The 13,587-nt window shown below is 26.9% G+C and overlaps 1 protein-coding gene across 1 annotated transcript; it reads right to left on the bottom strand.

Moving 5' to 3' along the window:
• Positions 1-6,304: 6,304 nt before the first annotated feature.
• On the bottom strand, positions 6,305-10,763 carry LOC132932369 (chondroitin sulfate synthase 2). The gene is made up of 9 exons (XM_060998720.1): positions 10,382-10,763; positions 8,918-9,567; positions 8,700-8,851; positions 8,242-8,640; positions 7,998-8,164; positions 7,678-7,858; positions 7,321-7,599; positions 7,031-7,208; positions 6,305-6,946 (listed from the first exon to the last, which is right to left on the bottom strand). The coding sequence occupies exons 2-9, from the start codon at positions 9,558-9,560 to the stop codon at positions 6,603-6,605; spliced, it is 2,343 nt and encodes a 780-aa protein (XP_060854703.1). The 5' UTR covers positions 9,561-9,567; positions 10,382-10,763; the 3' UTR covers positions 6,305-6,602.
• Between the last annotated feature and the right edge of the window lie 2,824 nt (positions 10,764-13,587).

Genomic DNA, 13,587 nt, shown 5'->3' with positions numbered 1-13,587 from the left:
GACGATGTAAGTTTTTTGACGTTATTTTTACATATTAATTTTTTTTCTTATTCTATCTACAAAATAATGTCATGCTCATGATGTACAATAACTTTTTTAAGATAAAAACTTTTCTAGTAGAGTTTTGATCAGAAGTTACCTACCAATACAATTTTACTATAACAGTAATACTGATTATTAATTAAATAAATAATGATAATAATAATAAATAAATTGATAAGACTAAGCAGATCTAACTTCTATGCGTCAAATATATTACCTATATAGTAGGTACTATCACAGAATAGATGAAATTATCTATTCTGTGGTACTATGTGTAGAAAAAATAACATTATCAATAAAAAAACATAATTATTAAATATTATGTTTACTTTTCATATGATATAAAACACTTCAATATTTGTTTATGTTTTTAGAATCTTAGCAAAGCTATGAATTAGTTTGTTTTAAAATGGTATGCGCGTGTATTATTGTATAGGCATTTGTATAATATTGTTTTTAAAAGTGTTCCGTTTGTCATTGAGGTTTTGAGTTAAAACAATTTTTAAATCAGCAATTTTCAACTTAAAAGATGATTTCAAGAAGAAAATTCAAGTTAATATATAATTCAAGTCATAGTTGGTACTTTGAGGGGCAACAAGTAGAAAATCCTTCGTTGTATATGTGTATTAAATATTTAAATATAAGTATTATATTATATTATATAACTAAGTTAAGAAAATAATTATATAATGAGTAAGTGGTAACCAAATTTATAATCGAGCCCTTAGTAAGTAAGTATTATAGTAGGCAATAATAGTATCATATTCATATATATCAAAATGGCAATTTAGATTGAGATTTAGATTAAGTTATGAAATAAATTATATAAAACATAAGCAGGGCTCGGAACTTAAAGCATTTGCTTATTTTTATGGATTGGCTAAAAATGTAGCAGAGTGCTATGGAAGTGTGTCATGTTACAACACGTTCAATTATGAAATTTGAACGTGCTCTTTTTGCTTTACTCTACGATTTTTAAAAAGATGTTTATTTCCAGTTTTTCTGATTATTTTTGCTTTTTTGACCAGTTTTTCTACTTTTTATAGTTTTTTCAGAAATTCCCTCGGAAAATCTGTAAGCCATAAGGTAAAATGTCTCGAAAGTGGTTTGATTTTTTTATAATATAAAATTTTTTTTTTTTGATTTTTTAGTTAGCAACTTTTCCTAATCATTTTGTTTCAATATTTTTTGTAATCTTTAATTATATTATTTTTAGCACAGTTACAAATTATGTCTAGCACCTACTTTATCATGTAAAAAAAATGTTTTTTTGAGTGTTTATAATGATGTTTTTAAGTGCTTATTTTAATGATTTTAAGTGCTACAAGTCCCGAGCCCTGAACACAAGTAATAATACAAGAAATGAAAGATGACATCTACAATGGTGAACTATAGTGGTTCTTCTGCGGTTCACCGCTTGGTGTATAGTCACTATATTTGTTTATTCAACAGTTTAACACTATGATGTCAAAAATGTGCTTATATTTTAATTTTATGTGTTTTGATTTATTAGTATACGTCGGAAGTATTTGCATAGGTTTATGATATTATTTATAACAATATCGATGAATTACTTTTTGTCAGAAACATTTCATTTATTATGTTTTTATATTATCAAGTATTAATAAACTAATAATGATATGTCGATATGTATATTAAGTCTATTTATATTAATATTATATAATGTTATTAATTTATTATTGTTGTTAACTTATAAGTTGATAGTCGATACTGACTATTGCTGTAGAACGGTGTGAATATAGTTTCGTAGTAAAAATAGCCAATATAGGCCAATAGGCCAAAGCATAACATTAATCTAAATGTTTTGGAAGTGTCATTATGAGATTGTTTAAAAAAAATATAATACCTAATAAACGTTTAAGTTTCAAGTCCTCACAAATAATATTTTTGAACTAAGCGTACAACAAAATAACTAAAAATCATTATCTTCTTCTTTTTGTATTTAGTCACCGAGATGATTTGTAGCAATTATTCACTTTTCCTTTTCCTTGTTACTTGCCACTTGCCAGTTGCCTTTCTCTTCATTATTTTCATTTTTATTACTGTCCTTCATTAATTGTCGCATATATTCCATTCGTGGTTTTCCTCTATAGTTTTTATTCTAAGACTGCATCCTTCTATTATTAATCCTAGGATCTCACCATGTCTTAGCTAGTCCAATCCATTCAGTGGCGTAATTATGGGGGGGATATGGGGATATATCCCCCAGACCCTTTTTTTTTTTAGAATATCCATGATTTAATTCCCGTAAGCACTAAGTTTTAAAAGATTTTAAGATAAGAAATAAGTATTCATGGATATTAATATAATATCATAGTTTTCAGTATCATTGATCATTGTATAAATGTATAATATTTTATAAGTTATATAATTAATTCTATCCGTATGGTATAGTGGCGTAGTCACAAATTCTGTACAAAAAAATCAACATTTCTACTAACTACTAAGCTTAGATTGAATTATTTTTCCTGCTTAGATTCCTTTATTACATTTTATGATTGTATTGTTTAATTTATTTGTACTTGTCCCTGTGTTTAAAAAAATGTTTAAATTAAAAACCGGTTGCTTTTAGCAATAATATACTGCATAACAACTAACATGTATTAGACTACTAAATTATTGTTATAAGTTATTGGCAACAAAAACGGAACAGTTTCTGTTATAAAACAACATTACAGACAGGGGTGTTCCCATAGGGTATACTACATATACGCCGTATACTCTCAAGATTTTTTTTCAATATTATGGGTAACTGCGTATACCCATAAATCCATAATACATGCGTATTTGATGATATAGTATACTCTCAAAAAAATTCATGGGAACACCACTGATTACAGACCACAGTAGGTACTCGTATTCACATCGCTAGTATGAATAATAGTATGATAATAATAGTATCGATTAGTATTTGTATATCTACACTCTATAGAGTACCTATACTCTATAGTGAAACTTCTAAATGTTGGACACTTGGTCATTGAAATTTGTCTACTCTTCGAAAGGGTTCAGTTTGTAAAAAATGTTTAATTTGTTCCCAAAAAAAATCGCTATTTGTTAGCGTTTGTTAATTTTTAATAAAAGTTTCTCTAAATATATGACCTTAGACGGTTTAAACCATATAATATTATAAATTATAATCATTATAATTACAAAAAAACATAATATATAAGTTGTAACAGTAGCGGCTATCCTTAAAAATATAGGTGTAGCGAAACATATTAACTATTAAGTAACCACCCACCCTCAATAATATTCATCCATATAACATCCCATCTACTGGATAGTTTATTCAACATGTTAAAAAAATAATAGTTATTATTATACTATTAAAATATTCCAAAATATTAATGTATTATTATTTACGAAAAATTACATAGACAACTCACCCCACCCACCTCTAATTAAAGGTATAGCCTGGTGTAACAAGACTATTTGACAAACTTCCATTACAAATGTTACTATATTTGTTTAATAGTCCTGTTACACTCTGTATACCTAACCTTTAACTAAATATACCTTAAAAAATTAACTGCATAATAGTAAAACAATTTACAGGCTTGGAATTATTATTAACATTTATAATATTGAATTTTATACATTTTATTTTAGTTATATTCTTCTTGTAATTGTTCTACGAAAAGAAAATTTTCATTTTTGCCAATGATGGAGTTTAATCAAACTTTATTTTATTTAATTATTAATTTTTTTCTAAATTATTATCCGTTAATGTAACGCGTACCTACCGACTGTGTCGAGAATTGAGTTATATGTGTATGTTATAACTTATAACTAATATAAAGTTATTAAATAGGTATTCATTACATATATACGTAACATTGGTAACTGATGATATATCTGTTTGATCGTTCACGAACAAGAATACTAATTTCCTTATTCAAGGCGTGTTATTTTATAAGAAATTAATTTAACTATTAAGTATTATATAATTCAACGTAGTTAATATTTTTAAAAATATACGATTTTAATAGGTACCCAGAAGATCTTAAAAAAATGGTGGAAGAATTACAATGCTATACATATAGTCGTTTAATTTATGACTAGATTTGTAAATAATGAATTTTTAAATGTCTAACAAATTTACGGAGTGTCGGCTGAAGGTCAAATATTGTAAATTTGTAACCGAGTAGATAGGTCCTATTCAGTAGGAAGTATCATCACTGCAACCTTCTTTGGTTTGTCTCTGTTTATGCTACGAGCTGTAACTATGGTGGAAGGGTTCAGGGGTGCGGACCCCCCCCCCGGTTATTTTTTAGTTACGGTCTATGGACTTCCAAGTCGTTATAACATATATTACATATAACTACATACGATATAACCTATAACCTACAGGCATATAATCAGTGTTAACCACACAGGTATTAATAATAAACAAATTAATAAGAAATAGGGTTGAATAGTATTAAAACAATTGTCAAATACTATAGATATGTATCACTATATCGCCTCATCTGTGATATAATATTAAGGAAAGAGGGATGGTGTATTTTGTAGAATGACACAGAAAAAGTTATTTTATTCTCTATATGCATGTTAAAGAGTTATAGCATATTCATTATATTTTAAATCTTAATTATTATGAATTAATAATTTTAATATTTACAACATTTTCAAAGGATTTGAGTACTAAGGAGTAAGAGGTTACTTTACATACTAAGTATTTTAATATTTTAAAAAGGTGGGCAAGTTGCTTCTGTACAGTTTAGATATTAGCTGAATCACTGCAGTAAGTCTGTATCTAACGGGTGTGTTAAATTTGAATTCAATAATATAATATCATAATAGTACCTATACTAAAAACGGTTCTGTACAGAGACGGTCTGTCAGCGTTTATCACTATAAGTATATTTCATGATATTGCTATTAATGTAATTTATTTTACTATTAGTATTGCGGCGCTAAATTTAATTTTTTCCGAAAAATTGCATATTTGCATTTATTATATTATTATTTATTTGATAACATTAATACCTATATATTAATGGTATACCGCATATGGCATACATATTATATTACTGTAATTAACTTTTGAGATACCATCTTCCCATTAAAAACTTAGTGTATAGGTTCATCATCACATAAATATGTAATAGCTTAAAAGTAATTTACATTTTTTTTTTAAAGTTCATTTCGTATAGACTATAGACCGTATAATAAAATCCATAATTTACGTCAAAGTTTAAGTCCCCCACGAGGCCACGAATATTGTTTTTTAATTATAACAAGTATTACAAAACAACTAAATTCGTTATTCTTTGATTACAAATTTCGACTAATTTAAATTTGAAAAGTCTATAAAATAATTGAGTTAATAAATTTTTACTATAAAATAGTTCGTAAGTTTTCATTAAAATTTAAACTCCAAATGGATATAAAAAATATGTGTCTATGTAATTTTATATAGCTATGAGAACAACTTATGAGTTCAATTTTCAAGTTATTTGACCCAACAAACATTTTTTTTATCGATATAATGATTAAAAATTACTAAAAAAGGTTTAATATTTATCATGCCTAAAAATAGGTTAAGAAAATACAAAATATTTGAAAATGTTATTTATATTATATAAATTATTTATTTATATTATTAGATATATTATATTTTAAAATTCAGATGGAGATATTAAGTACCCACGATTATTCTTTTGTAAAATTCAAAGTTGAAGATCAAAGCATTTACTTATCGTATAAACAAATAATAAAACACATCTTTGTAAATTCAATGCATTCATCACTGCTTAGAATCTTAAAGTATATTAATTAATATACATACCATTTCACAAACTATTTGTGATCATGCCGGTTAAATATATTTTCAAATTAAGGCGCTAGCAAAATAAAAAATACATTTTAATTTGTATATAATATATTTAACTTCCGTTCCTCAAACCAATATTTGTAAAGTTTAGCTACGGGACTTAGTGACATTTGATGTTGATCACATTATCAACGTCTATTCTAGACAAACTGTAAAAGAACAATGTGCAAAGGACAACTTTATCTAATCTAAACTGGATACAAATGATGAGAAATCTTAAATATTATATCTTGAATTTTTATAATATTTTGTAGTATACTGTACTATAGTGTATACATATTATTTTTATTAGATTTTTAGTACATAACTATAAATCAATACCAATATACCACATGAAGGTATCAATAGATAGCATAATATTATATGTATGTATAAATCGTAATAAAATTAAAACAGGAACTCTTTAACATTAATAAAAATTATTTTTAATGATTCACACTTAAAATAGTATACAATACAAAATATAAAATATTTATATTAAAAATTCACAACAAATTACCTCAGTTGCTCTGCATTATCATTATCTAGTAATTTATCTAAATATAAATAATAATTAGTAATTAAAATAAGTGAATATAAATATAAATTTTTGGCATATAAAATTAATAATTTAAATTTACTATTTAGTCTTAGAAATTTGTTTGAGCTAGGAAAATAAACCTTATCTCATAATTTTCATATAATCTATTGATTAATTCAATCACTTTAATTGATTCTGATACTCCAATACCAATCTAGCCAATTGTCCTTTGGAACCAGCGTTTCGATTTCTAGATCTTACACAGTTGCCATACAAAGCAGCGCTAGTATGATCCACGATGTTTCCTTCATACAATTCACAATGCCTCTGTTTATGATGCAATCGTAAACCAGATTCTACAGCTCTGAATACATGACAATCACTATATGCCACAAACATAGAATAAACTGATGGGTTAGTCATATTAACTGCTTTCAAAGAATGACTAGTGGATTCTGACACCAAACGATGTATATCACGGTCAGCTCGAATTATAGGAATTAATAATTCTGCACGTTTCCTGGCTAAAAATTGTTATCAATAAGTTATTAATTACTGCTTTGATTTTAAAGAATTTTATAGTAACTTAATTGCATTATTATACTTACAAATAACATAGTCTTTTGCGTAAAATGATAAATGATCATAGTCAAATGGATCAAAATGGCCATAATACTTATTTACGTCTAGAGTTGCTTGTCTTGGATACGTCATGAGATTAGGATCATATTCAGAAAATGGCAAAGCACTAAATATCTGCCATTCCATTATAGTATTCATTCTTACCTAAAGATTAATATTTTCTCAAAATTATTTTTTTAAATATTATATTATACATTCATTTGAAGATAAAAATTGTTTATATAGAAATATCATTATTACTCAATACAGTACTTACTCTATTCAAATAGTCTTGACGAATTTCCATTTTTGGTCTAGCTAACATCATTAGAGCTTCTGGAGGAAACTTTCTGATTGCTAAATCTATGATCGCAAAATCTAATAATGCATCTCTTAGGGCTAACAATTTGGTGTTTGGTATTCTCACCGATAACCATGCAACTTTAGTGCCATCTTTTTTATGTGCATTACTCAATGATGTTGCCTCATCTTTTAACTGTTTAAAAACATCATCAACTGCACCTTTACCTGGGGCATTAGCATCATATAATAAAACCTAAACATTTAAAAATTTAATTAACAAACATCTAAGCAGTTTTACTAATTTAAATTGTTCATTAAATATCATACTTACCAACATGAGCATTGTTTTTTCTTTTTTATCAATACAAATTTGTTTATATTGTCGTAGAAAGCGAAAGGCATCTTCTCTTTCATTTGTACGCACAGGTAAAAGAATATGTACACGAGTATTTTCAGTTACATAAGGAACTGACAACATCTCAACTTTACCAAGCAATTTGCTGACTTCAACTCTAAAAAACCAACAAAATATAGCTGTTATGGCTGTTTAATATATTTATTAATAAAATATATGTCTATTGAGTTTATATACTACAAAAGATAATTTATTTTTTATAATAATGATTACATTTTTGCTAATAAAAATAATACCTTTTTTGTATTAATCTATTTCCAACAATATCTTTAAAAGCCAAGTCTAAAATATAGTCTAATCCTCTTGAAGGATCAAATCTTTTGTAACCGTTAACCAAATGATCAAATTTAAAATTGTTAGAATATTTTGATTCCAAATATTCAATGCTAGTATTCAAGACATTCTGCAATAATATTTTTTAATATCAATGATAGTTTGTTTTGTTTTAAGTTAATTGTATCGTTATTATTAATTCCTTACACGTATATCAGTATTTTCAGCTTCATTTAATGGTCTTAAATTGCTTATTCTAGAGTCCAAATATAAATGTGTTTCAGTAAAATGTTCCCATTTCAATACATCAAAACGAGTGGATGGGGTACTTCCAGACTGACTTCCAACAGGCCATGTCACTTTTCTAAAATTAGGTGGCTCTAAACTTGACTCAGTCACAATAGAACGTCTTAATGCTTCAATTTCCATATTGGATTTTTCTAAATTCATTTTACAAAATGCTAAATGAGTTTTATACATTGTTTCGGCATTTGGCATTGGATAAACAGTTAAAGCACGATTAAAACTTTCTTGTTGTTGTGGCTGGTTGAGTAAATTAATAAGATCTTTGGCTTCCCACAGATGATAACTGCTTATAGATTGCCCCTAAATAAACAAATTAAACTGTATAATATTTTGGATTGAAAAATTTAAATACTACTCACTTGAATAGATGTCTGACATGGAAGATTAATTGAATGTAATACACATCGACCAAAATTATCATCATCTGAAGTAGAGAAAGCATTACGTACACACCAATCAACGTTTGGGATCATTTTACGAATAACAGAGTTGCTTAAAAGTATTCCAGCATCTGAAAATTTTGAATTTAATAAACAATTAGTATCTATTGAATATATATTATACACTTATTTCTTACCTAATGAACAATAGTTGGTACCAATTACAGTTCCACTAGCATAAACATCTTCACTGACACTAACTCTTTTAACCAAGTTCATAAGCTTGTCTGCATTCAAGTATGTACTATCCTTTATCAACATGAAAAACTCATACTCATCCAAGTAGTTGTCAGCAATATATTTTACCATGTGAAACGGTTTCAATACACTTCTACTGTCAGTGAAACCAACTATACCAGGTATTTTCATTAACGTTACATTTAGCTTATGTCCACCTGCTGCATCAACAAAAAAAATTGTCTTGTCCACCCAATGTGTAACAGTTTTATTAACAGCAACTGCCAGACCATCTACAGATGCTTGATTGGCCAAAATGCCAACAAATAATTTCTCTCGAATTCCAAGCTCTGTTGAGTAATATCTTGGACGTAATAAAGTTTGTGGAATTTTTTGTGCTCGCTGTGGTTTGCCGGCCAAATTTATATGAGGTTCGTATTCATCATTGACAATAATTGAGCTTGAATCACTGTCAATAGTAGATATTGAAAATAGGCAACCAGTTTCTAATAATGGACCGACAATAAGACTAAAAAGTAGCCCAATTGTGACACCAATTATTAAATAAAAGTTTTGACGCAAACGTGCTGATGAACACAACATATTGGTTCTAAAAATATAATTAATAATGCATTTAAATAATTAATCAATGAGTAAGTATAACAAACAAAAGATGGTTAATAATTTAATATACAGATTTAATGATTTAAAACAAGATACAAATTTAAAAAATATAAATTAAATTATTGGCTTAAGGGTTTATCTCTTTGGTGTATAACATTAAAATATAGGCCACGTTTATTTGTTATTTTTGATGGTATAAAATGTTAGTATTTTTACAAAATAAATATCAAAATCTATAATGTCAACAACCTAAGAATGTTATTATTATTAATTTTTTTTTTTTTTTTAAAAGAAAAAAAAGTTATTAATGGCAATATGAGTAATATCAACAAGTAATAACACACTCAGTTAGATCTTGGATGTGGTTTAGTTTAATTAAGGACAAATCAGTTCTGCAGGCATAAAAACATTATTTTCTGAGTTTAATATAGAAAATCATTGGCACGAACAATTATTATTAATAACAAAATAACCAAACCCCCAATATCACGATTTAAGGTTAAGTTGCACCTGTTGATTGTCATTACGTATTTAATTACCAACAAATTGTTGCATTTTAAAATCAAAATGTGAGTACCTAATCAATCGCCACTTTGAATCTAATAGTGTATAACTACTCGTTTTTACCTATGTAATATATTATCGCTTTATATTCTTAAACTTGGTATAGAAAACGGTTTAGATTATTTGAATGATCAATTATTATCATTTCAGCAGCGATATTAATATTACAACTGTAACCATTTTAATTGAAAATATAAAAAATAAATATTGATGATTCAAACTATTTAATCATTTACTTTTTTGGTTCAATACTGCAGTCGTACACTAACTATCGAGTGCTGTCGAGTGTCGAGTCGACACTTGTGACTTGTCAATGGCCGGTCATCAGACTCCAGGAACGTGGAGTGTGGACCGTGCCACAACGGACTGCGACTACAGAGACGCGGACATAGACAACATAGATAAGTGTACGCGGAGTGACTGAGCGACGAGCCGACGACCAATGACTAATGACAAATTAAGAAGAATACAGAGTAGCGAGTACTATAGTCTATAACACTATACTATATAGTCTTATTCTAAGACTGTGATACTAACGTAGTAACGTTATCATGGGTATTATCGTCCGTGGTCTCATTACTCTAATTATGTCTTAATGACTTCCGTTTAGAGCCATTCCCCAAGTAATAAGTATAGAACAATATCATTAAAAAAAATGGTTATGTCTCAGCATGTGTAATCACTAATCAGTAATCACATAGTAAATAACTAAATTACCAGCGATGGCGCTGCGCTCTGTCATCAAATAACAGAATTGATTATTACATGGCCTTATATTTTTGAGTGTAATTTCATAATATTATGAATTATTATGATTCAAGCTAAATATATTCACATGTGATTTTACTAGTACATCAATGTAATTTATGTAATTACTGTATTAGTGTCTTATATACACAATAATCTATATAATATAGTGATCAATCATCATAAATCATAATAAATTCATAACTAACGTTTCGTATATTAGTCATAAATAAATTTCGATTATAATGATACCTATTGGGCATTGGCTATTACGATATATTTTTAAAATATAATCTTTATCTTTAAATATATATTTAGAAGCATCCAACATAGTTAAAAAAAATTACTAAACCTCCTCTTACTTAAAAAGAAGATAGGTCGTTTTCGATACCTATTCGATATCAACAAAGGTAATTTATATGGTGAACACTGAACACCTTTCTAAAAGCATTATTACTTACCGTAACCACGTTACATATTAACATAAGCCTAATTAATAATCAAATACTTACACATTACACAATAGTAAAGACTAAAGACTGACTTTTCAGTATCACTCTTACTTCTTAGCAAAACTGAAAACATACAAGTCCTAGCGAAATGTAATTCATTATAAAAAAACTTCTCAATAGAAAAGCCTTTGGTTAATGACTGATTATGTTACAAATATCACTACTAAATACTTCTTCAAAAAGATGATTATACTATTATCTTATATTTATAAGATATAATATATATATATATATATATGTATATATATATCTTACTATCGCTTAATTTGGAAATTTCTATAAATTACCTATGTATTTAAACTTTTTTTAAAACTTCATAAGCCTTCAGATAAGATATAATTTAGATCCAATAAGATTTTTGATTTTTTGGTATTTTTAAATAAAGTTAAAGACGTTTTAAAATTTTTAAAATTTTAAGCAAGTGTCTTTTGGTAATACAAACTTCTATTTTTCAAATGAGAACCTTTAATTAAATTATTCGAACAGGTAGATTGATTTTCAGTTATTAAGGTGTTTATTATTGTGAAGAACAAATAGATAATAAACAATATAGTTCTTAAAAATGGTTTAAAAAAGTAATAAAATAGATATAATATTGAATCTAGTATTTATTATACTTAAACCATTTTTATAAATAATAAGCTTTGATGGATTTATATTAATTAGGTACTAACATTTTGAAATCGCTAGAGCCTATAGCTTTTGGGCTGAATACATAACATTTTTCTGACTGTTACAGACGTTACAGTTACCATGGCTACCAAATTATAACAATGATAAAATAATATTATATTGTAATAATTTTACGATAGATTTTATATTGTCCTTAGCAACTAATGAATAATAATTTATTGAATTACGTCTCATTAACAAAAATAAAGGACACGGTAAAATCTTGGTAAAGTTTATTTTTGTGATTGGATTGTTTGTTTTATTGTTCCTGCCGCATAGTATAGCATCCAAATTCAATACCTAACTAATATAATTTATAATTTTCACAGTTACCAATGTAATATATAATATATATAATAATATATATATATATATACATTTATATTTAATTTAATATATTATGTATCTGTGGATAAGGAATACCTTTTATTTGAATATTAGAGGTACTTATCTATTTAATACTTTTTTTATAAAAGTATTTACTAAATGTTCATGTGTTATGCTATTCAGTGTTTTGTTTTCTCATAACTTTAATATATTAAATTCAAATTTATTAATCCTAAAAATTGGTCAAATATGCATTTATTTTGTGCTCTAAATAATTTATAAGAGTAATCCACTGAACTAGACAGCTAGGGTTTTTAATCTTTTATATAAAATATTGTTAATACAATGTTTTAACGACATTATTGAACCATTTTCAAATTTCTTGAATATAATACTAGAGCCCTTTTTTAATTTTTGGCCAAGGACTTCATTGCACTCGCATACGTTATGTATTTCAATATACTAGTTTTTTTGTTAGGTATTGTGATAATTACGTGATTTACTTATTTATAATTCATATTATTAAAATTGTAGAATGTAGATAAAATAGGTGGTATTTATAGACACGATTAAAACTGAATTTATTTTCAATATTATTAGTTTGAGAAGTTGATGACAAACAAAACAAATATATCGTTTTTGATTGCACTAGTACTTATAGTAACTACATACCTATATAGTCAGTGAATTCAGAAATTAAAAATCGGCAAGAGAACTTATTTTGAGAGACACAATACATAATATGTGATCCACATTTAAGGAAATACTAGTGTTTATCAATGTATCTTAGTATAGTGGACATCCTCACTATAAACAATAAGTTACTTTTTCATGACATCGATGGGTATATAATGCACTGCACAATCATTATGTTTTATGTCTAGATCTTCAGATCTCTACATTAAATAGTAGAAACATTTATACATTAAGTCGGTCAACAATCTTCAGTCAGTGGCTAAGAATTACAGCCCACAGATTCTGATTCTGAATTTGTGAGACCTAAATTCTTCCTAAAAACTAACCTCAAACGACTCAAACGTTCCAGTAGATTGTAGATCGTAATCCAGTTCGAATCATGACATTCATGAGAGAAAAAATGTCGCGGCACGCTGGAGGTCTGTTTGATAATATTGTGAGAATATGTGATCAAAGGTCTATGCGTCGAATGGGTTCGACGAAAAGAT

This window comes from Rhopalosiphum padi, chromosome 1 (genome assembly GCF_020882245.1).
Source record: "Rhopalosiphum padi isolate XX-2018 chromosome 1, ASM2088224v1, whole genome shotgun sequence".
NCBI lineage: Eukaryota > Metazoa > Arthropoda > Insecta > Hemiptera > Aphididae > Rhopalosiphum > Rhopalosiphum padi.
The sequence above is the reverse complement of the archived record's forward strand: the minus strand, read 5'-3'. Positions and strand labels throughout refer to the sequence as shown.

Bases quoted from the DNA above. Each gene is read 5' to 3' on its own strand.
- LOC132932369 (XM_060998720.1), bottom strand. From the start codon at position 9,560: ATGTTGTGTTCATCAGCACGTTTGCGTCAAAACTTTTATTTAATAATT. The intron at 8,165-8,241 runs GTAAGGAATTAA...ATATTATTGCAG, and splicing joins CTGAAAATACTGATATACGT to AATGTCTTGAATACTAGCAT. The intron at 7,859-7,997 runs GTATTATTTTTA...TTGGTTTTTTAG, and splicing joins AATAGATTAATACAAAAAAG to AGTTGAAGTCAGCAAATTGC.